This window comes from Colobus angolensis, unplaced genomic scaffold (genome assembly GCF_000951035.1).
Source record: "Colobus angolensis palliatus isolate OR3802 unplaced genomic scaffold, Cang.pa_1.0 Scaffold48, whole genome shotgun sequence".
NCBI classification, from domain to species: domain Eukaryota; kingdom Metazoa; phylum Chordata; class Mammalia; order Primates; family Cercopithecidae; genus Colobus; species Colobus angolensis.
In genome coordinates, this window is record NW_012118265.1 from 4,579,027 (window position 1) to 4,601,099 (window position 22,073).

General features: G+C 44.3%; 1 protein-coding gene across 1 annotated transcript in view; it reads left to right on the top strand.

Moving 5' to 3' along the window:
* Positions 1–529: 529 nt before the first annotated feature.
* MED12L (mediator complex subunit 12-like) overlaps positions 530–22,073 on the top strand; it is a 353,697-nt gene continuing 332,153 nt past the window's right edge. Inside the window, exon 1 of the mRNA XM_011958966.1 lies at positions 530–764. Within this exon, the coding sequence (XP_011814356.1) occupies positions 666–764 (99 nt within the window). The 5' untranslated portion in view covers positions 530–665. The remainder of the gene's footprint in view (positions 765–22,073) is intronic.

Consider the following 22,073-nt stretch of genomic DNA (forward strand, 5'->3'; position numbering starts at 1 on the left):
ACCACGTCACCAAAGGGCGCCTTAGACGGTCCAGAGGACAAAATGCCCCTCTTTCCAGGGTAAACACCCATTTGCCAAACTAAGCCAGTGACCGCGAGGCGGCGGGGGAAGGGTCCCTGCCGGGGAAGAGAGGCGGGGGCGGTCCGCTCCGCAGCTTCTTCCCGGGAGAGGAGGGCCACCCTCGCCTTGGGCGAGCACTTGAACCACCAGCCTAGGCGCCAAGAAAAGTTTTTTTTTTTTTTTCAGTGCCCCACCCCCACCCCATGCTGCGCCCAGCTGGGGTGGGTTTGGGTCCATTGGTGAAAAAAGTCACACGTTCCCATCAGCTGCTCCTCCCCCTGGGGACAGGGTGTGGGGGGAGCAGAGGCGGCAGGCGTCGCGGAGGACCCTGGCCGACCTCTAGTCCCTCCGCCGCCACCGGAGCGGTGCGTCCCGGGGCTCGAGCGCAGCCGAGTACGCGCCGAAGGCTGTCCCCATCAGTGCGTGTCTGCTGCCGGGCAGCGGCAGCATCCAACCTGCTTTATTCCTGCCTGCAGCGCCACAGCGAGCGAGCGAGCGAGGAGGGGGAGAGAGGGAGTCTGTCTGCAAAGTGCTGCTCCCTGGTGCTCAGAGGCGGCTGCTCCAGCTCCAACTCTCATTCATTTCGCCGGTTAACATGAGAGATCATGGCCGCCTTCGGGCTTCTCAGCTATGAGCAGAGACCGCTGAAGCGCCCCCGGCTCGGGCCGCCCGACGTCTACCCACAGGACCCCAAGCAGAAGGAGGTAAGAGCGCCGGCGGCCTCCCCGGCAACCGGGGCCGTGCTCTGCAGCGCTGACCCGGGGCCAAGTTGGCCCAGCGGGCATCGCCGGCGCTGCGGGGGAAGAGGTCGGGGAGGGGGATTAGAGGCGGGGGCCGGGCTGGTGGTGCTGGGCGATCCCCCGGCGGCGGAGACCGAGCGGCTGTCAGTCCCCGCGCTCCACTGGGGCGCTCGCTTTCTGTGTGCCGGTCGCTTTCTCGTTGCCGGGCCTTGCACGGCGCCGCCGGGCGCTTCTCGGGCTTCTTCCCTGCCGAAACCGTGTTCGCTCTCACCTGCTTCTGCCTGCTTTATTTTTCTTCTTGCCGCTTTGGTAAATCGTCGTAAACTTTTTGAAAAATGTTGGAATGCAGTGCATCCTACATTGAGGTCTTGCGTTTTGCATTCGCTGGCCAGGGACGAAGGTGGGGGGAGCTTTTCAAATTTTCAGTTTGGAATGGAAGTCTTTTTTATCGAAGTGATGAATTTTTAGCTCTCTGAGTACACCTCTGTAACCCTTCTACACTTTAAAAATTAAAATTAAGGAGAAACACTGATTTTCGTCTCTAGAGGCAATTGCCTTAATTGCTGGAGGCTGTTTTGTATATGTAAAAGCAAGCGAGTTACCTTGGGAGGGAATAGGTCCCAGGATTGCTTATTTCTTTGAATGAAATTAATTGGAGACACCTTGACTCTTGCACCAGGTACACTAGCTTCAATGGCTAGGGTAACCAAGGCATTTTGTAGCTATGTATCTGTTTGTCAGGAGTTAACAAGTAATTATGTAACAAGTCTCTAGTTATAATGATCACCTTTGGCTACACCATTTGCCCAGGGACTTGCCTTTCTTTTCTTTTCTTTTTTTTCTTTTGATCACCTGCTACCCAGCTGTGCTTTCTGAGTTTGCCAGCTGCAGTCCACCCATCTTCTGTTCAGCTAAACACTGACCACATTTCAAAACTTATCTTTCTGAGAATCTAAAAACCCTTCATTAAAAGTTTGTGGGCCCACTGATAGCACAGAAAGGGCCTTGGAAACCAGACAAGGAGGGGTCCTTAAGACTTTCCTTTTGATAAACGTATCTGTTTCATTAGGAGATTAAGTGCTTGTTCTGGCTAAACCGTCTTGCTTATAAACGTGTCTGAGAAGTAAGGAACAGCAACTCCTTTTAGAGGTTTAGCACACTAAATATGCTCAAGCATCAATGGAGTCACGCAGATGAAGCTGGGAAGGTTTTACAGGTGGTTTCCAGCACTAGCTTTACAGGATGCTAGAGGTTTGATAAGATTACCCAGATTTTTTCCCCCTACCCATTACCCCACCCTGCTACTCCAACTTAGAATGAAGTTAATGGTTAAGGACTGGAAATAATAGAGAAGCTGAGGATCAAGTGTAAAGTTAATAGCTTAAAAATTATTAGGAGGAAATTCTTAAAGTTTTGATAGGGACAGGGCCATTTTGTTGGTTGAACTTTATCATCTTGTAATTAATGTCTTACTGTGTCTTTCCAGAGGGCAGCATAATTGATGGCATGATGGCTTGGGATGCTGTGTGGGCTTATTCAGCATTTGTTCTTCAGGCCAACGCTCATTTCAGGATTGGGTCATCTGTGATTCTGGAAAGAGTAATTTTGGATTTCAGGGTCTCAACATTTTATGGCGTTCTAAAACTGGAAGCGACCTTAGGGACTACTTTTTATAACTTCCTTTTGACTAAGTGAAACAGGCCTGGAAAACTTGACTGGTTCAACCAAGGTGTATGGGTGAATAAGCAGAGGAGTTGTACCACCAAACCAGTATTTATGTCAAAACTAATACTGCTTTGAGGATGATCTATGCTAAATTATGTTCTGATGTTATCACCTTTCCCCCAAGGCAGCCAATGTTTCATCTCTCTCAGGCGGACAGAGTTATGTGTAGCTGTAGCCAAATTTGGGTACAATATGGAACAGGTGCTTGGCTGTTCTTGGGTGGCTGGTGAGTAGAGTTTCCTAAGCTTTAGTTATTTATGTACTACCTCCCTCAAGATTTCTGCCCTACCCCTGTACCACCTGTACTTTTATTCTGAAGTTTTCTTTAAACTAATTTTTAAGAAACTTTGTGTTTCCTGGGCAGTAATACATATGGAGTCATGGATTTATTGCAATATATGTATATATAAAATTTATATTAAATCATGTATACATACTATTTTAATTTGATATTACATGCACACATGTATATGATTATACATAATAAAATGAGAGCATTACTGTTAACACTTTAAAAGTTCATCTGTGTATTGAAAACAACAGTTGTGTTCCATTAGAGATATGTGTGGTGGAAAATGCTGATTTAACGGAGGAAGTGTGGGCTTCCAAGTTGGGCCGACCTGGATTTAGCTTTTTTTTTTTTTTTTTTTGCAATTGTGTGGCCTTGGGCAAGTTGCATAGCCTCTCATTTGTAAATTAGTTTGTGCACTTCAGAAAAAATTCCAAACCAATATTTGTGTGAGAAAAGCCCTCCTCCTAGTAGAAGTTATTCTTGTCACCATAAATGTAATTTTTATTATTGTTGTTAACCAGTGGTGATAGTATTTCAGAAAAGGGCTCCAAGCAGATAGGGTAGAACCCTTGAATGAAGACCCATGTGGAGAAGTATGGGGGTAGGGGGGTGGAATATGGAAGCTTTAACCTGCTTGATGGATTGGTTATATTTATTTGAGAGCTTGCTGTGCATCAGCATCCTATAGGACTTCATTATATATTGTGTTACAATACTTTGCCTCCTGCAAACAGACTGTCCTCAAGTCTTTAAAACAGGAAATCAGAAAACTGGCAGTCATCCTTGAGACCTCCTCCTCGCTTATACCCCCTTCATCCATCAGCATCTATACATCCATCCGCATATCCTGTTCAGTTCCAAAATATATTTCCAATCTACCAGATGCTCCCCCGTTTCACCAGTATGCTTGGTCTCCCTTCTGGCTTCAGGGTGACTTCTCTGCCCCAGTGTTCCTGCATATTCTGTTCTGGCCTTTCTACCTGGACACCTGTCTGTCTAGCCACCCCCTCACACTCAGCATTCCAGCCAGCTCTTCTCACCTTAGCCTGTGGTTAGAAAGGTAGGCTCTGGAGCCAGTCTGCTTGGGTTGGGACCCTGGCTATCCTGTTTATGTGCCCCTATTCTCCCTTTACTTCATTTTCCTTCCATATAGAGAGTGATAATACTAAACCCATAGGGCTGTTGGAAGACTACCTGGATAATATATGTAAAAAGCACTTAGAATCTGTCATAGATTCAGCCCCTCTATGTTTGCTGTCATGAACTACTGTCAGGCCTGCCCCTTCATCATTCAAGTCTCAGGCTTTTCTGGTATATCATTTACAATTATATACTTATTTGCATCTTGCCATCTCCCCCCAGTAGGTCAGTTTCATGAGGGCATGGATGAGGTCTATTTTGGCATGGCAGAAGTACCTGGCACCTGCACATTTAGTTCCTAGAATGCTGAGGGCACAAATATTTATTGGAACATGAGTAAATGTGGGATGAATAAATTAAAAAGGGAAATCTGGTGACTGAAGGGTGTTGGGGAAAGTCAAGGTTAAAGCTGAAAGTATCCTTTGCATCTGTCTGCTTTGGAACCTAGGTTAAGGCTGAAAGTACAAATAAGGTCCAGAAGTAGGAAGGAAGAGGAGGTTTACTCTGGGACATAAGAGACCGAAATAGGGCCAGGCACAGTGGCTCATGCCTGTAATCCCAGCACTTTGGGAGGCCGAGGCGGGTGGATCACCTGAGGTCAGGAGTTCGAGACCAGCCTGACCAACATGGTGAAACCCCGTCTTTACTAAAAAATACAAAAATCAGCTGGGCATGGTGGCGGGTGCCTGTAATCCCAGCTACTTGGGAGACTGAGGCAGGAGAATCGCTTGAACCCGGGAGGCGGAAGTTGCAGTGAGCTGAGATTGTGCCACTGCACTCCAGCCTGGGCAGCAGAGCAAGACTGCGTCTCAAAAACAAAACAAAACAACAACCAAAAACCAAAACCAAAAACAAAAAAAAAGATGCTGAAACATTTGAAGAGTAAATATGTGCAGAAAATCAAATTCGTTAGAAAAATGGGTTGGGGCAGTAGTGAGATTTCCAGGAATCAGGAGCGGTAGAGCCCCACTAGCAGGGACCTACAGGAAGAATGGCCTGGTGTGCAGTGCAGGGGCTGCCCGAAGATATACACAGCATGACTTAGGAGAGCTGGTGGTGATGGTGGTGTCTGCATGCAGATATCCCAGAATGGTGGTTCTTCAACTTCAGAGGACATTCAGATTACTCTGAGGGCTTGTTAAAACAGATTGCTGGGTCTCTAAGATTTAGTAGGTCTGAGGTCAGGCCCCAGAAATTGCACTGGTGACAGGATCCCAGGTGATCTGATGGTGCTGGTCTAGGGCCCCACTTCCATAACCCTGACTTAAAGGGAAGGCATCCAGTTATGCAGGGGCTAGAGCATTCTGCTTGATACAAGCAGGGCTGGATTAGACTTCTGTGTATGGCTGAAGTTGCAGTAGTTTGGCTTAACAGCCAACTCAGCCAAGACTTGGTGTGCTTGTCCCAGAATTTGTGCCCTCTCTTACTTCAGATCTAAGGGAATGGACCAGGAAGTCTCAGTCCCCCTCCAGTGGCTTTTTCCAGTACACTTGAAATAAAATGCAAACCCTTTACCTTGGCCTTCAAGGCCCTACCAGTCTGGCCCTTGTTCACCTCTGCAATCATTGCCTGCAGCCAAACAGCCTGGCTTTGCTAGTTCTGGCTCCCCGACTTACTGCCTGTTTGACTCAGCTTCCTCAACCATGGAATGAGGTTTGTATTTCTTCCAACTTCATAAGGTTGCTGGGAAGAGAAAATGAGCTAATGTATGCAAAATGTGTGGAACTGTGTCTGTCACAGAGGCAGCACTCAACACAGATCAACCACTATTAGCTGATCCCTTATTAAAGGATGCTGCGGGCCTCCTGTCGTACTTGCCATAACAGCCACAAGATCCTGCCTTTCAAGATCTGGACGTTGAGTCACCCCTTCCAACTTGCTGTGTGGTGGGCCCACAGGCTGCCTCTCTCTTCTTCCAACAGTCCTAGCTTCTTTGTGTATACGTTCCTGTCCCTTGCTCCCTGCAGCAGTTTTGTTTCCTGTCATTTGGTTCATAGCTCAGAAACCCCCACAAGGAGGCCTTCCTTGCAGCCCATCTTCCCTCATCCTTGCCAGTTCATTTACCTGCGTTAATATGTTTTATAGTGCTTGTCACTGTCTGAAGTGCAATTATTAGGATGCTGTTCTCTCCATGGCCTGCCTTCCAGCTGGAATGTAAGCTGCATGAGAGCAGAGGCTTGTCTGTGGTGTTCACATCTGTGAATGGCCTAGTGCCTGGGAGTAGACTAGGTGCTCAGTAAATACTTCATGAAGAAATTAATAAATGCATAAAGAACTATTAATGAGCAATTGTGAGTATTTATAACATTTGACTGTCTCAATGCTTGGTTTATTTTGGTAACTCCTGTTTTCTTGTTAGCATCGAAAACTCTTAAACACATCAATGCCTGTTTAGAGGCAGCTGGGGAAGTGGAGTGGGGGAGGTGGAAAGTTTGTTTCTTCAAAAGGGGAGGATGTTGATAAAGTTTTCTGGGAAGAAAGGACAGGTTGACCAGTTGACTTAGGGGACCAAAAGAGGAGGCAAGGGAGATTTGATTTCAGAAAGCTCCTCACTTGAGACTGATTGGCTGGCCCCAAGGCACTGCTACAGACCTCCCAGAATCCCAGTGTTCAGGGAGGGACTGATGTTTGTGTTTAACTCATGCCTCAGGTGACTCTTGGGAGAGGAGCAGTGTAGGAAGCACTGGTTGGGAGGTCCTGCTGTTTTCAGCTTCTCACAGTTTGCTACCCAAACTCTATGGCCAGGGAGGAGGAACTCAGCTGGTTGTCATTTTTCAGGGCCTGCCAGCATTTGCAGCCGAATGTGAAAGATGCTTGTTAAAAATGCACATACACACTTTGGGGAGACCAAGACTGGAGGATCGCTTGAAACTGGAAATTTGAGGCCAGCCTGGGCAACATAGTGAGACCCTCATCTCTACAAAAAATTTAGAAAGCCAGGTTTGGTGGTGCACACCTGCGGTCCCAGCTACTAGGGAGGCCAAGGTGGGAGGATCAGTTGAGCCCGGGGGTCAAGGCTGCAGTGAGCTGTGATCTTGCCATTGCACTCCAGCTTGGGCTATAGAGTGATACCCTGTCTCTTAAAAAATGCAAATAAAGTGTCCCACCTCTACCCCAGACATGCTAAGTCAGAATTCTGGGAAGGAAGCTTAGAAATTTGCATTTTAAACAAGTTTTCTAGGTGATTCCAAAACATGTCAAGCTTGAAAACCTTTGCTTTAGTTTGCTGTCCTTATCTGTAGAGAGCATTGTGAACTGGGCTCCCCCTTATTCCTACCTGCTGCCCCTGATTTGATGTATTAGAATCTTTTGGACAAATAAGTACCTTTTGGTACTAAACAGTGCCATTGAGTTTAGATACTTTCCTCCTTGAAGTTCTAATAACCATGGTTCCCAACGTAGGCTTGTTTTCTGTTGCTGTACACAGTTTATAGCAGAGGAGAGTTTTATGCCTTGGTTTTGAAATAGCTATATCTCCCTCCTGCATGCATTTGGCTAAACTGGGGGATAAGCGGGCAGATCTTGCTTTGTTCCATGAAGCCATTCTTTGAACTTGTCAAGGTTGTGGAATTTTCTTTGTGTCCCTGGGTTCTCAGTTTTGCTCTTTGGGGACCCCTGTAAGACTGTCATTTAGGGGTACAACCACTGTCCTTTAGCCTGTCAGATATTTCCCTTGGAGTAGCACCTGAGGAGATGAAATGGGATCCTTTAGGAGATTGGAGGACCACACCATGAGATCTGGAAAGTAAACTGCATTGGGTGAGCACGAGGTAGGAGAGGATGAGGATGCACAGAGTGGAAAGATTCTAGTTGAACCAGTTAGTGCCACCCGCAGATGTGTGCACATGTGTGCGTCTGCCCATACATAGATGCACCCTTGTGTGAAGACAGAGCTCCTCGTTAGTGTAGTAGTGAATTAAGGAAAAAAGAAAAGCAGAAGTAGACGCATAGAGTAAGTGCAAACTACAAGAATTGTGATGTATTTCTTCTGAAGCTCTCCTCTGATGAGGTTCTGGGAACACCATTCACAGGGCTTCTAGACTAGGCAGGAATTTGAGAAGTTGGAAGGATCCACAAGAATGAACATGATGAAAGATGTTAAAATGTCAGGTCTCTTGAGCAGTGAAGGAAGGGGTGATTGACTTAGCCTGGAGAAAAGCTGACTTCAGAATCTGAGAAAAACCAGGTGGAGGGAAGAAATCCAAGGGAAATGCAGAGGGGAGACTCTTACCTCCTGCATATTCCTCCCCAAAAAGGGAGCATGGAAACACTTGGACTTTTAATTACCTTTAGATAATTTCTAAAGCTGGGTGATGGTGACAAGGGAGTTCATGATATTGTTCTCTTTCTCTTAGAAAATGTGTATGTATATGTAAAGAACTATGTCATTAAGTTATACCACAGCTTAATTTTGACTTAAAAATACGTATACACAATCTAGAAGGATTACCACTCACATACACACAGTTATCTCTGGGGGATAGGATTAAGGGTGATTTTTATTTTCTTCTTTGTACTAATTTGTATTCCAAGCTGTAACAATAGATATGTACTACTTTTGTCATTGGAGGAAGTACATTAAAGAATAATTATTAGGTAACTTTGACTGATTTAGAGAAATGGGTTTCTGTTAGTTCCAAGCCAACCTAGAGCCCCTTTAGGTGATGCCTAGGCAGAGGGATCTCATAGGGTGTAGAATAGGCATTTATGTACCTGCGATCTGCCAAAAGCTGGATAGGACTGGAGTTAGGACTGTTAGGTGATCATTCCAGCTCTGCAACTTTAACTGTGTGATATCCGCAGTTGGGTCGTTTTCCTCACCTATAAGCTGCAGAGAATAATATCTGATATATCGAGCATTTCAAATGTGAAGCAGCATTGTAAATTTAACTTTTTAATCAAATGTAAGGTATAATAAATTCAGTGACCTGCAGGAGCAGGTTTATACCAACTGATTGTTAACATTTCAGGAATTTCATGAAATGGTTGATACCGTGTTGGTAGCTTGAAACTGGCTAGACAATTCAATAGTAGTAGTATTAACACCAAAGAAATTGGCAAATGCTACAAATGAGAACTTAATTTCATTCTTTTTTTTTTCTTTTAAATTTGAGGCATAGTTTTGCTCTGTCAACCAGGCTGGAGTGCAGTGGCGCGATCTTGGCTCACTGCAACCTCTGCCTTCTGGGTTCAAACTATTCTCCTGCCTCAGCCTCCCGAGTAACTGGGATTATAAGCACACACCACCATGCCCAGGTAACTTTTGTATTTTTAGTCGAGACGGGGTTTCGCCATGTTGGCCAGGTTGGTCTCGAACTCCTGACCTCAGGGGAGCCACTGTGCCTGACCGACTTTCTTTCATTCTAAGCTGGTTAACATTTACCTGCATACCACCGGGTATAGTTATAGGTGGCAGACACTTTGTTGGCTACTTCACTGTCATTATTATCCCGCTTTTCCCTTGCCTGCTTCTCACTAAAAACTATTTTATCTTTTTTTTAAAGCCAGATCCTAGCAGGGCTCAGTAGTGCATGCCTGTAATCCCAGCTACTCTGGGGACTGAGGTGGGAGAATCACTTGAGCCTACAAGTTCAATATTAGCCTGGGCAACATAGTGAGAGCTGATCTCAAAAGAAAGCCAGATTCTCACTTTCCTAGTTGCCCTTGCATGTTGAGATAAGCATATAACTTAACTCTGGCCCAAGAAATTTAATGAAAATCTGGATTCCTGGAAACTTTTTTTTTTCCTGTCTGATAAAAGTACAGGCACAGAAGGAGAATGCCATCTCCTGATGACCTGAAAGCTCCTTAGTTTTCTATCTTTGGAAAGGTAATAAAAGAACATAGCTGGAGCTGGGGCAACCATCTTACGGCCTTGTGGCAACAAGCTTATGGGGAAAAGACAACAAGAGGAGTCAGTTGAGTGGCTTTATGAATTTGCTAGGCTGCTGAACTGACCTTGGGACCACTTCTCCTGGGACTTCTTTTTAAGTAAACAAGGCATAGCCATCCTCATGGTTTAAGCCACAGTTGGACCATATGTCAATCTCTTGTAGCCGTGTAATGTTGTCAAGGTACTTTCTGTTTATATTTTGGTATCCTTGAATATTCGCAGCATGAGGGCCACCCCCCTCACCCCCTTTTTTCCCTTCAGGGATTACACATTCCAGGAACTCTCCTGCTCTTTGGCTTCATGAGGAATACATGTCCAGAAACAAAGAGCAGTGGCATCTTGTCCATCAGGCAGTGCATTGTGGCCTGGTCCTATCAGAAATGGAGGGGGAACTGAAGAGCCGCCTCCTTTATTTATTTCTGTTTCTGGCAGAAAGTGTTTTGGTGGGAAGGGAGGAAGAACTCTGTTCTGTTTTGCCTAGGGAGGGAGATTCTGTAGGTCTGCTATTTTGGAGGGAAGCCATGCATGTTTATAGATAGAAGGGAACTTCGAGGTGGATTGTTCTAACCTTCTCATTCAATACAAAAGGAAATTGAGTCCCAGGCAGGTTAAAGTGACTTGTCAAAGCAGATCTGGGCCAAGCACTTGTGTGCCCTGATTTGTTCTTGCAACTTTACTTGGCCTCTCTGTAAACAGCCTCCCCTTCTGGTAAACACCCTCACGTTGCCCTGGAAATGAGAATCACTCTGCAATTTAGGGCACCCAGTGCCTCTGTGAGAGCTGGGAACTCTTCAGCTCACCGCTTGATCCTCTCAGAGCTGGCCAGATCTTGTGTGGTGTTTCCTGGGCAGGGGGAAGAATACTTCAGAAGCTCATGCACTTTTGTCGTTGTGTTTTTTGATAGAAGGTTCCCAGACCTATCTGCAGCCTCTAAGGATAGCTCTGGCATTGGCATTTGTGGGCTGTGTGCATGTGCTGGAGGTCATTTCTCTCTAGTTTCAGTTTCTGGGTTGAGATACCCCCTTATTTATGGGTAGCTCTCTTGAGAGAGACGCACACAAGTGGTACCAGTTGCCCAGTTCCAGGAAGCAACACGTACATGACATTCTGTATAAATGGATCTTTCTTAGTTGTACAATGCTGTGACCCTGAGAAGAGGAGAAAAATTTTAGCCCCTGGATCTTATTTTCCATGTTTTGCACAAAATCTTACTATAACATATGCATGCCAAACAAATTCAGTCATTCAGCAAATGTGATTGAGCACCTTGTAGGCTCTTTGACAGCTATGGTGCTGTGAGGACAGGACCACAGACGTGTATTCCCTACTGCGTCACTGACTTCCAACGCAGTGCCTGGCCTACACCTAGAACTCAGAACTTTCTTTTATGAATGCGTGTAAGAATCCACAAATGCTAAGAGCATTAGATACAGTCCTGGTGCCCCAGGCCTTCAGTCTAGAGCAGTTGATTTCCACTGGTGAGGGGCGAGGGTGCATTTTCTTTCTCTCTCCTGAGGACGTTGGCAGTGTCTAGAGACATTTTGGGTTGCCACAACTGGGTGTGTGTCTTGGTACTTGCATCTAGTGGGTAGAATCCAGGGATGCTGCTAATATTCACCAATGCACCAAACAACCCGCTACACCAAAGGCTTAACTGGCCCCCGCTATCAGTAGTTCCAGGGTTGAGAAACTGTCATCTAGAGGAAGTGATGGACCTGTAAATGAGGAGCATATATTTCAAATATTCTTTAAGAGGAAGGTGCAAAGTGCTGTGGAAACCAGAGGAGGGGGAGTGACCCATTTTTCTGATAGGACAGATAGAAAAAGAGATTTTTGAATCTGGAACTTGGAGGGTGTGTAGGAGTGGATGGGGTTGAGGATAGGGAAGATTCATTCCAGGAAGAAGGAGCAGCACATGCAAAGGGTCACAGGCCAAAGTGACGTGGGTGTGCCTTGGGCTATGGGCCTGCCGCATGGTGCGGGGTGTCCGGGGGAAAGCTGGGTTGGTGTGGGAAAGAAAGGTGGGATACGGTCATGGGGATCTTTACTTTGTGGAGGCTTTTGGATGTTATGGTGGAGGAAGCCAGCCACTGTTCAAGGGTGATAAGGGAATGAGATTTAAGATGATTGAGGGTCGCGGTTTCAAGGGACAGTGCCTCTGAGGGTCATATTGAGGCAGAAGGATTGCCTAGCTAGGTGGTCCTTCACATTCAGAACTGGAAGCGGGTGATTGGTTTCCTGTGGCTGCCATAACAAATTACCACAAACTGGGTGGCTTAAACCAACATTCACTCATTCCCTCACAGTTCTAGAGGCCAGAAATCTGAAATCCGGGTGTTGGCAGGGCCACACTCCCTCTGAAGGCTCTCGGAGGAGACTCCTTCCTTGCCTGCTCCAGCCTGCGATGGCTCCAGGTGTTCGTGGCTTCTTTGACTTGTGTCCACACATCATTAATTTTTGCCTCCATCTTTACATGGTCTTCTCCACTGACTGTTTTCCTCTGGGTGTCTCCTATAAGGACACTTGTCATTGTATTTACGGCGCACCCAGATAATCTGTGATGATCTCATCCTTAATTACATCCGCAAAGACCCTTTTTCCAAATGAGGTCACATTAACAGGTTGTGGGATTTGATGTGAATATCTTTTAGGCGAGTATTTTTTGGTCTATGGGATTGGGAAGCTTGGGAAGAAAGGAGGGCTGTATTAGTCCGTTTTCACACTGCTGATAAAAAGACATACCTGAGACTGGGTAGTTTATAAAGAAAAAGAGGTTTAATGGACTCGCAGTTCCACGTGACTGGGGAGGCCTTACAATCATGGTGGAAGGTGGAAGTCATGTCTTACATGGTGGCAGGCAAGAGAGAATGAGAGCCAAGTGAAAGGGGAAACCCCTTATAAAACCATCAGCTTTCATGAGACTTACTACCAAGAGAATGGTATGGGGGAAACCGCCCCCATGTTTCAATTATCTCCCACCAGGTCCCTCCCACAACATGTGGGGATTATGGGAACTACAATTCAAGATGAGATTTGGGTGGAGAAACAGCCAAACCGTATCAAGGGGTGAATTTATGAGAAACGTTATTTGGATGGAAGAATCAATAAGGTGGATATGTGAAGTAAGAGGAAGGAGCACAAGAATTTACCAACACTGTTAGCTTAAGCCAGTGGTTTCCAAACTTTCTGCTCTTGGGAATGCTTTGCAGTCTTAAACTTTGAGGATCTATTAAGCTTTTATTTATGTAGGTTACATCTCTCAATAATTACTGTTAGAAATTAAAACTGAGAAATTTAAATATATATTAATTCATTAAAAAATCACAGTCAACCAATTTCATGTTAAATTGTGTTTTTTAATGGAAAATAACTTTTTCCCCAAACCAAAAAAAATAGTGAAAAAAGAGTGGTATTATTTTACATTTTTGCATGTCTCTTTAATGTCTAGATTTTTGTATTTAGTTCTGCATTCAATCTGTTTTGAGACATTATTTGGGTTGAAGAGCATGAATAAAGTCTGGCTTTTCACAGACAAATAGTTGAAATGTTCCTGAGAACTCCAGAGGTGTTGGACTTGGAAAACTACTTGTTTAGACTATTGGGTAGGTAGATCAATGGTGGTCCATAAACTAACATGCCGTAGGGAACAAAGTAATTTAACTGTTTTCCAAGGATGGGGTGAGTGAGGGAGGGGAGGAGAGAATTAGTTCATTTCTGAATGTTTCCAATTTGAGGAATCCCTGGGGAGTCCAGGTTGAAATGTATAGTGGTGGAAGCTAGAAGTCTGGATTTGGTTGTGATGTATTCATAAATAATTGAAGTCATGGGTGTGATTACCTGTTGAGAGTGTGCAAAGAGATGGAGGATTGTATGACCTGGAGAGATGGAACTTTCTAGGGAAAGACTTTCTGGACTCTGTCAGGTGATCTCTGAGGAGGGCAGTTGACAGGGATTTATGGGTGCAGATGCTAAATGACCCGAAGAGACAGTTAACATCAGTGAGACTCCAGCTCCATTTGCCTCCTCTTATTTTTCCTAGATCTGGTTATCAGGCTGAGCAAGGCTGAACTGGCCCTGAGGCAGAGAGGATTGAGGACCCAAGGGAAGTGATAGCTTTGACCTTGTAATAAATCTCTTCCTCTTAGAAAGGAGGGGAGACAGAATTGACACAGGGCTCCCCACTTACCTTGAATTTTCTACAGGCATTTCCAGAGTCAGTTGCAATGTACCAAGATTTCTCCCTCAGTAAGAATAACTCTGCCTTCATATCCAGTGTGCTGCGGATCAGCTGTGCAGCTAGCTGCCTCCTTGTTATCAATTAAAATTTGGTAGAATTTGCTGCTTTCCTTTTCCAGCCTTTTCATTCATGAATAATCTAATGAGGTTGTTGAGATCTGGACTATTTAAGTCATTGGCAGGAGTGAAGAACTAATAAAAATGTATTTTGTTTGAAGTATTGTTGGGACTTTTTGCTAAGATGCTAGTTTACTTAAAGGTATGGAGGATCTATCAAAACTGTGGCCGAGGCATTGCTAAATAATTTATCATTCTCCTGAGTTCTGCGAGGAAGGTTAATATTGACATTGTTTAGGTTCTTCTTCTTCTTCTTTTTTTTTTTTTAAATAAAGCTTCACACAGTGCTATTATTTGACAGTATGGAAAATATTTTTGGGGTCAGAGTTGTTTTTACTTTGGTCAGTTTCAGACTATGTAAACTCCCTCTTGAAAAAGATTCTTTATGAATTGGAGACACTATTTACATTTCTACTACTCACTTGAATCTGCTTTTAAGTTATTAACTAATTGAAATGTTTTTGAAATTATATTTTCATTTACTTAGTACTTGATATGTGTCTTCCACTGTGTTAGGTCATATGGGGGTGTGGAAGAGAAATAGAAGCCTCCTGTCTGTCTCCTCTAAAAATGTGCTTCTCAAAATAACTGTGGTGAAGGATCAGTTTTTAGAAAAATTAATTTTCAATCTGTTGTAGACTAATATGATAAAAATGAATTACTAGGAAAATGAAATGCTGCTTGAACGTAGTGGTAATGTCAAATTGCTGTAAAAGTTTCCAAATACTCTCAGTTTTTGCACATTTCATGTTGAGGACCAGTGACAGTATCAGACCACACTCGGGGTGGTAGCAATGCTCTACAAGTTAATGTCGGTTTACCTACCCACATAAAACAATTTTTAAAATGACTGATTCATTAGTTTTATTTATTTATTTGAAAATTGATGAATAAGATAACATTCTGTATAGTGTACAAAGTGCCACATTACATTATGATAGCCACTATTTATTGTGTTGGTTATTCTGAGTGCTTTAGGTGTTTGGTTTTGTGCCCGCCTCATGATACCTATGAGGTGGGCATTATCTCTTGCTTACATATGAAGAAACTGAGGCACAGAGAGGTACTTAACTTGCCCAGGGTCATTGAGTGGCATAGTGATGGAGTTGGACTCCTGAGCCCATGCTGTAAACATTCCGCTCTATTTATATAGTGAGTCTAAGAATGCTGCGTGAGTTCAGAAAAGAGAGGGCTGGATACATGGAGGTTACACTGGCAGATGTAGGGTCTTGAGAGAGGCAGGGCCTGAATGGGTGGGACATGCTGTACCCGTTCATGAGAAGAAGCTGGAAGGGAGGAGAAGGGAGGCAGTTTATCTGCAGATCAGGCCTGGTGGAGCGTCTGCTGGAGCCCCAGCAGGTTGGGGGATGGGGGGTGGTGGTGACCTCACGTGGTTCTGCTGTTAGATTTATCTCACTAGGTCATGCCTAATAAATCCAGTGTGGGAGAGAGTGGAGTCGGGGAGGCTGGGAGGGAGACGACTCTAGTAACGAAAGCATGAAGTAAAAAGAGCCCGACTGATTAGGGCTTTAAATAGGACTGAAGAAGAATTGGCAGTTGGTGACAGATTGGTCAAAGGAAAGGAAGAGAGGTGAATAGACAACGCTCATATTTCTTGGAACACGGTTCAGCTAGGATAGTAGGCCCTGTTGCTTGAGGACCTCAGAGTGCTACAGTTTTGTACTCAGTCTTCAGTGATGAGACAGGCATTTGAATTCCTTGGGTGCTGAATTGGAATGAATATTCAGACTCCCACCCACCCTGTGACTTCTAACTGGTATTAACTGGTTTAATTAACTGGTCTTATTATTAAAAGGACCTTGTAGCTTTGGTTTATACTGCTTGTCCTGTGCTTTAAATCTCCCTTTAATGCCTGTTATTGACCTCCTTGTGGGCTGCTAGGGTGATGGTTAATCACCAGATTTGCTTGGAAGGTTTACTAAGCTTGGTGGAGGTGCAAATGAGCAAGCCGCCTGAAAATAAAAAGAGTGGAGGCTGAGAGGTGCTGACAGAGGTTAACTGTTCAAACTGGTTTTTCCGAGGTTTACCAGGGGAAATTTGTTTCCTTGAGTCAAAATTACATGTTTAGCCCCTCTATTTCTGAACAATTGGCCTAAAAGTAATGAACAAAATTGCCACCACCAACAGCAAAAAAGAGACATTTCCGTTCTCTTTCCCCTCTTTCCCAAGCAAGAGGAAGAAGGATGTTCTGTAGTGAACGTGGTTCACTGCAACCTCGACCTTCTGGGCTTAAACAGTCCTTCCACCTTTGCCTCCTAAGTAGCTGGGACCATGCCTGACTAATTTTTATTTATGTTGTTTTTTGTAGAGACAGGGTCTCACTATGTTGCCCAAGCTGGTCTTGAATTCCTGGACGATCAAGCGATCATCTCGCCTGGGCCTCCTAAAGTGTTGGGATTATAGGCATGAGCTACTGCACCCAGTCTTGTTGTTATTTTTCATGAATTTGCAGTACATTTGGTGGGGAATCATTTTTTTCTCTCCTACAACGTGGCTTCCTGCAGATGTGTGCTGAGCGTGGGGTCAGAGATGGAATTGAGGTGGGAAAGAAGGATAAAAGAAAGGAGCTACATAATGGATAAATGTAAGTCAATTAACTGGACTGCAGAGGACAGAAACCACGGCTTATGTTTGTGTTCTCTGCCCTTAGATCACCTAGCACACTAGCTTGTTAAGTACTCTGAAAAATGATTTAAAGGAAAAATTTGTTATGTAAGATTGCAATGCAAGAACTATATGGCATACCTCAGCAATAAAGGATCTAAAGAGAAAACTATCTTTTGAGGCTGCCTTAAATATAATTCTGGGCAGAATAAACTAGCAAATACCTTAAGTCTTTCTTGCTTTATGAATATGCAAATCTAAAAGTTCAAGTATTTTTCTCCTGCGGTTTCCTAGATTTTTTTTCTGAGAGCCACATCCAGGTGTTTGATATCAGAGAGTGATGTGCATTTGAATGTGATTTGAATATGAATTAATTAATGGGATACAATTATTTAGATAAGAGTGGAGTAAATGCTGAGTATATTTAGATATAATTGGAATCCGAGGCTCTCTCCCACTTTTAAATGAGGGGGGAGGAACTGCCTGTCTCACTAGGACACTTCTGGGTGGGATGAAGGAGGTTGTCATGGGAAATGGGCACTTCTGAGAGCTGTGTGTTCAACACTTCATTCATGGTGGACATTTCCATCCACATGGAATTTACTGAGTAGTCAGTCCTGTGCTCAGTTTGGGCCATATGTGCTGGTCATACAAAAGATCATCATTGTAATGATGGAGATACCATTTTTAAAGTAATTAGCGTGAGTGCCAGTTACTGTGTTGATTGTATCACAAGTGATTTCCACTTATCCTTTATAGTAGACATGTGAGGTAGGTGGGGTGATCTCCATTTCACAGAAGAGGAAGGGAGACAGGATTCCAGTTTAAGTTTGTTGGAATCACACTGTGCTCTCCTCAAAGAATTCACTGTCTTGGAGCATACATTGGACCTATTTGGGGCTTGCTTCTCATATGGCCACCTAACCATCCATTTTACTTCTCACCTCTCAGCATCAGTTTCTCAGCCTATAAAACGGGACACATCCTGCCTAAGCCACTTGTCTATTATGAGGATGGTCATGAATGTGCTGTTTAAATGTGAGGGAGTGGTATTATTACCATGATTTTTTTTCTTTTTGCCTGCTCTAGGTACAGATGTAAAGGTAGTATGTGCGTTTTGTGTTGAGCTCATATCCTTTTGGTTTTGTTGGTCCCTACAGTTAGTGATTGATGGCCTGTGGTGTGATTTGGATGGGGGGTGAATGCTAATAGCAGTACAGGTGACAGTGGATGTAAAGAGCTGACTTTCATATGTGGCTTTGATGCAAATGTGGCTCTGGTGTTAGAAGGGTTGGGGCAAGAGAAGGGCAAGGTGACCTTTTAGGGAAGTCCTGCCTCTCCTAAGTCAGGCCCCTACCTCTGGCCCTCTTCAGGAGGCTGGTATTAATGCTTTCTCTTATAAATATTTTGGTTGCAATGGGGAAATTCTTCCCCAGCCTCCTTTAAAAAATTTCTTCAAACAGCTATTAAGTATCATGTCAAGTAGAGGAACTCCAAGTAGAAATCAGTCCCCATTGCTGTGCAGTCAGCGGCCGAGATACCTGCTTATCCAGAGCTTTAGTAAAACTGCTTTTCTTGGCCATTGTAGACTCTGCAGTAATGGTCCCCATGCTGCTGCTAAATGGACTGGATTCTGGTTTTAGGGGGCAGTCTTGCCATGAGGAATAGAGCAGAGCCTGCCCTCCCCTACCTGTATGTTTTCGTTTCTTAGGGCTGCTGTAACGAAGTACCAAACATTGGGTGGCTTAAAACAACGGACATTTATTCTCTCATGGTTCTGGAGGCGGCAAGCTTGAAATCAGTGTATGCAGGGCCATCCTCCCTCTGAAACCTCTAGGGCAGGACCCTTCCTTGTCTCCTCCAGCTTCTGCTATCTCTAAGGGTTCCTTGGTTGTGGCAACCTAACTCCAGTCTCTGCCTCTGTCTGCACATTACTGTCTTCCCTCTATATCTGTCCCTTCTCATATGTGGACATTAGCTATGCCAGATTAGGATCCGCCCTAATTCAGCATGAGTATCTTAACTTGGCTGTATACGCAGAAACCCTATTTCCAAAGAATGTCCCATGCACAGGTACGGGGATTAGGACTTTGATATATCTCTTTGAGGGATCCAGTTCTACCCATCACAGTGTGTCTCCAGGGCCTCTCTCCAGATCCTCCTCTGCCCGTCTTCCTGAGTTGGTCTGGTACTAGCTATTGCCTTCCAGGGCTGGGGTTGGCAGGTCATCCCCTCCTCTTTTCTCAGGAGCTTCAACTTATCTGCCATCTCCCTTTCTTCCTGTTAGCTTCAACTGCTTCCTTCACCGCCTTCTTCCTGGTGTGAATAAAACATGCACCAAGCTCTCACATCTTAGATCTCCTACCCTAGACCCCATTTTTGCATCTCTCCTCCTCTTTCTCCAGACTTCCAGAAGCATCTGGTGTACTCACTGTCTTCCTCACCTCCCACTTCTTCCTCTGCTCTTTCCAGTCTGGCTCTCCCCTCCTTGTTCTGCTGAGACACCCCTCTCAGGTCACCTGGAATGGCCGCATTCCCTGCAGCACTTGATTCTGTTGCTCCCTCCCTTTGGGAAGCAGTTTCTTCCTTCAGCTTCCGAGGTAAAACACTCCTAGTTTCCTTCTCTCCTCTCTGGCCACACTGTCTCAGTCTCTTTTGAAGGCTTATCCTCCTCTAACTGGCTATTAAATCAATACTGGATTTTTCCCATTGTTTGTCCTAGGTCCTGGTCTTTTCTCACTTGATCTTCTCTCTAGGTGATCCCAGCCATCGCCAGGCTTCAGTCACTAGCCATATGTAGACAACTCACAACTTTATGACTCCAGTCTAGACTTCTGTAGACCTGTATTGCTGAGTGCCTACCAGAAACGTTTTCTCTGTGTGTCTGATGCCTCAAGCTTACGATGTTTATACCTGAACTTGTGATCTGCTCCCCTTCCTCTGCAAAAAGCCCCCAACATGGGGGAGATATACCATCCCAAAAGTCTAGGACATCCTTGACGACCTTGCTCTTTGTCATTCTATCCAAGAAGTCAATGTAAATCCTGTTCGGTTTCGCTCCTAAATATCCCTTCATTTCTTCTTTCTCTTTACCTCTACCACCACCATCTTGGTCCAAGCTACTATTATCTGAGATTCCAACTCTCATGAGAGCCTGGTAGCTGGTCCCAATCCCCTTACCCTCAGCCTCCCAGTTGGTCTGACCCTCCTCTCCAGTCAGTTGTCCACACTGCAGTTCTATTCAAGTCAGATAATGTCACCTTGTGTCCGTCCTTCCTTCCTTCCTTCCTTCCTTCCTTCCTTCCTTCCTTCCTTCCTTCCTTCCTTCCTTCCTTCCTTCCTTCCTTCCTTCCTTCCTTCCTTCCGACAGAGTCTCACTATATTGGCCCAGTTAATCTGAAACTCTTGGTCTCAAGCAGTCCTCCTCCCTCAGCCTCCCAAAGTACTAGGATTACAGGCATGAGCCACCATGCCCGGCCTGATGTCACCTTCTTGCTTAAATCCTTTACTGTTCTTATGATGAAGACAGAAGTTCTTTATTTGGTTCACAGACCCTGCATAGTCTCTCCCCCAACCCGTACTGCTTCATTCTTATCTTTTACAGCTGCATTCCACTTCATGCTACTGCTATGACAGCATTCTTTCTTTAATTTTCCCAACCCTGCAGACTTGATCCATGCCCATCCTCTGTCTTTCATCTTGTCAGGCACACATACACCAATGATTGTTATGCCTTCCTGATGAATTGACCTTTTTATCATTATGACTTGCCCCTCTTTATCTCTGATAATGCTTTTTGTCTTGAAGTCTACTATATCTGATGTCAATACAGCTACCTCAACTCTTTTATGTTTATTGTTTGCACGGTATATATCTTTTCTATCCATTTACTATCAACTTATCTGTCTCGATATTTAAAGTATGTCTTTATATTTAAAGTATAGCCTGTAGTTGGGCTCTACTTTTTTACTCATTCTGACAATTCCAATCTTCTAGTCTTGGAGTCTAGAGTCCATTGAAATCTTAGTCCGTGAATATTTAATTAGCATTTAGTGTGCTTATTGATATGGTTGGCTTTGGGTCTACCATTTTACTATTTGTTTTCTGTGTCCCCAGCTTTTTTTTTTTTTGATTATTAGACTATTTTAAAAATAACTTTTGTTTACCAATTGCATTTTAGTTATACTTGTGTTGTTTTTCGGAGTGGTTGCTCTAGGAATTACAATCTATACCCCAACTACTGATGATCTCCTTAGTGTTAATATCTTATCATTTCGTGCAAAATATCAGAACCTTACTACTGTAAGAGGCTATCCTCTTGAACTTTAACTCCTACTTTGCAGTCAGAGCTCAGGTCAAAGGCCACTTTTTCAGAGCATTCTTGTCTAACTCCCCAGACTGGTTTAAGCCACTATTATGTGCTTTCTGAGCAGGCACTTTTGGGTATTTATAACACTTGGAATTCGCTCACTGTGGAATCCCCTGTACTTAGCAGAGTCTGTATGCATAATTATTTGTTAATCTAATGAAGGACGGGGAGTCAGCCCTGAGTTGTGGCTTGAAAAATATAAAATATTTCATAATAATATACTTCAGGGGGTGGGAATGGCATGGTGTAAGGCTTAGAGGTTGAAAAGACAGTGTATATGGGGTGGCATATAATAAAGTAGATTAAACGAAAGTTAAAATATAAAAATAGAAAACAGCTATAATAACAATAGCCACCATTTATAGGGCAGTTAATAATGGACCAGCCACTGTGCTAAACTGCACATGTAATCTTATGTAACCTCAGTCCTGTGAGTTATTCCTGTCTCCTTTCAAACAAAGCCACCAAGGTACAGAGATCAGTTACCTTAGTCTCAATCGTAGGTAAGGCTATGCATTCAAACGCAGATCCATGTGACTCGCACACTTAGAATGGAAGCAAGACTGGAATGCTGGGCTTGATTCTTTAAGGCTTTGAATGCCAGTCCTAGGTGACTGTGTTTTGATTTGGGGCCAGAGAAAGTGGGGAGAAGACCAGAGATATTATTGAGGGTTTGTAGATAGTTATGCTAGATGCTGCTTTTTCCCTTCTCGGGGAAAAGAGCGGAAAGCCTTCTGATGCTTTTGGATAGGGGAGTGCAGAATAGAAAACTGTTTCAGGAAGATTCATCCAGGGCCAGTAGGCATGCTGGACAGGAGTGAAATGTGTGTGGAGCAGTAGTCGAATCCTGTTGTAACAGCTGCCTCAGTTGGTGGG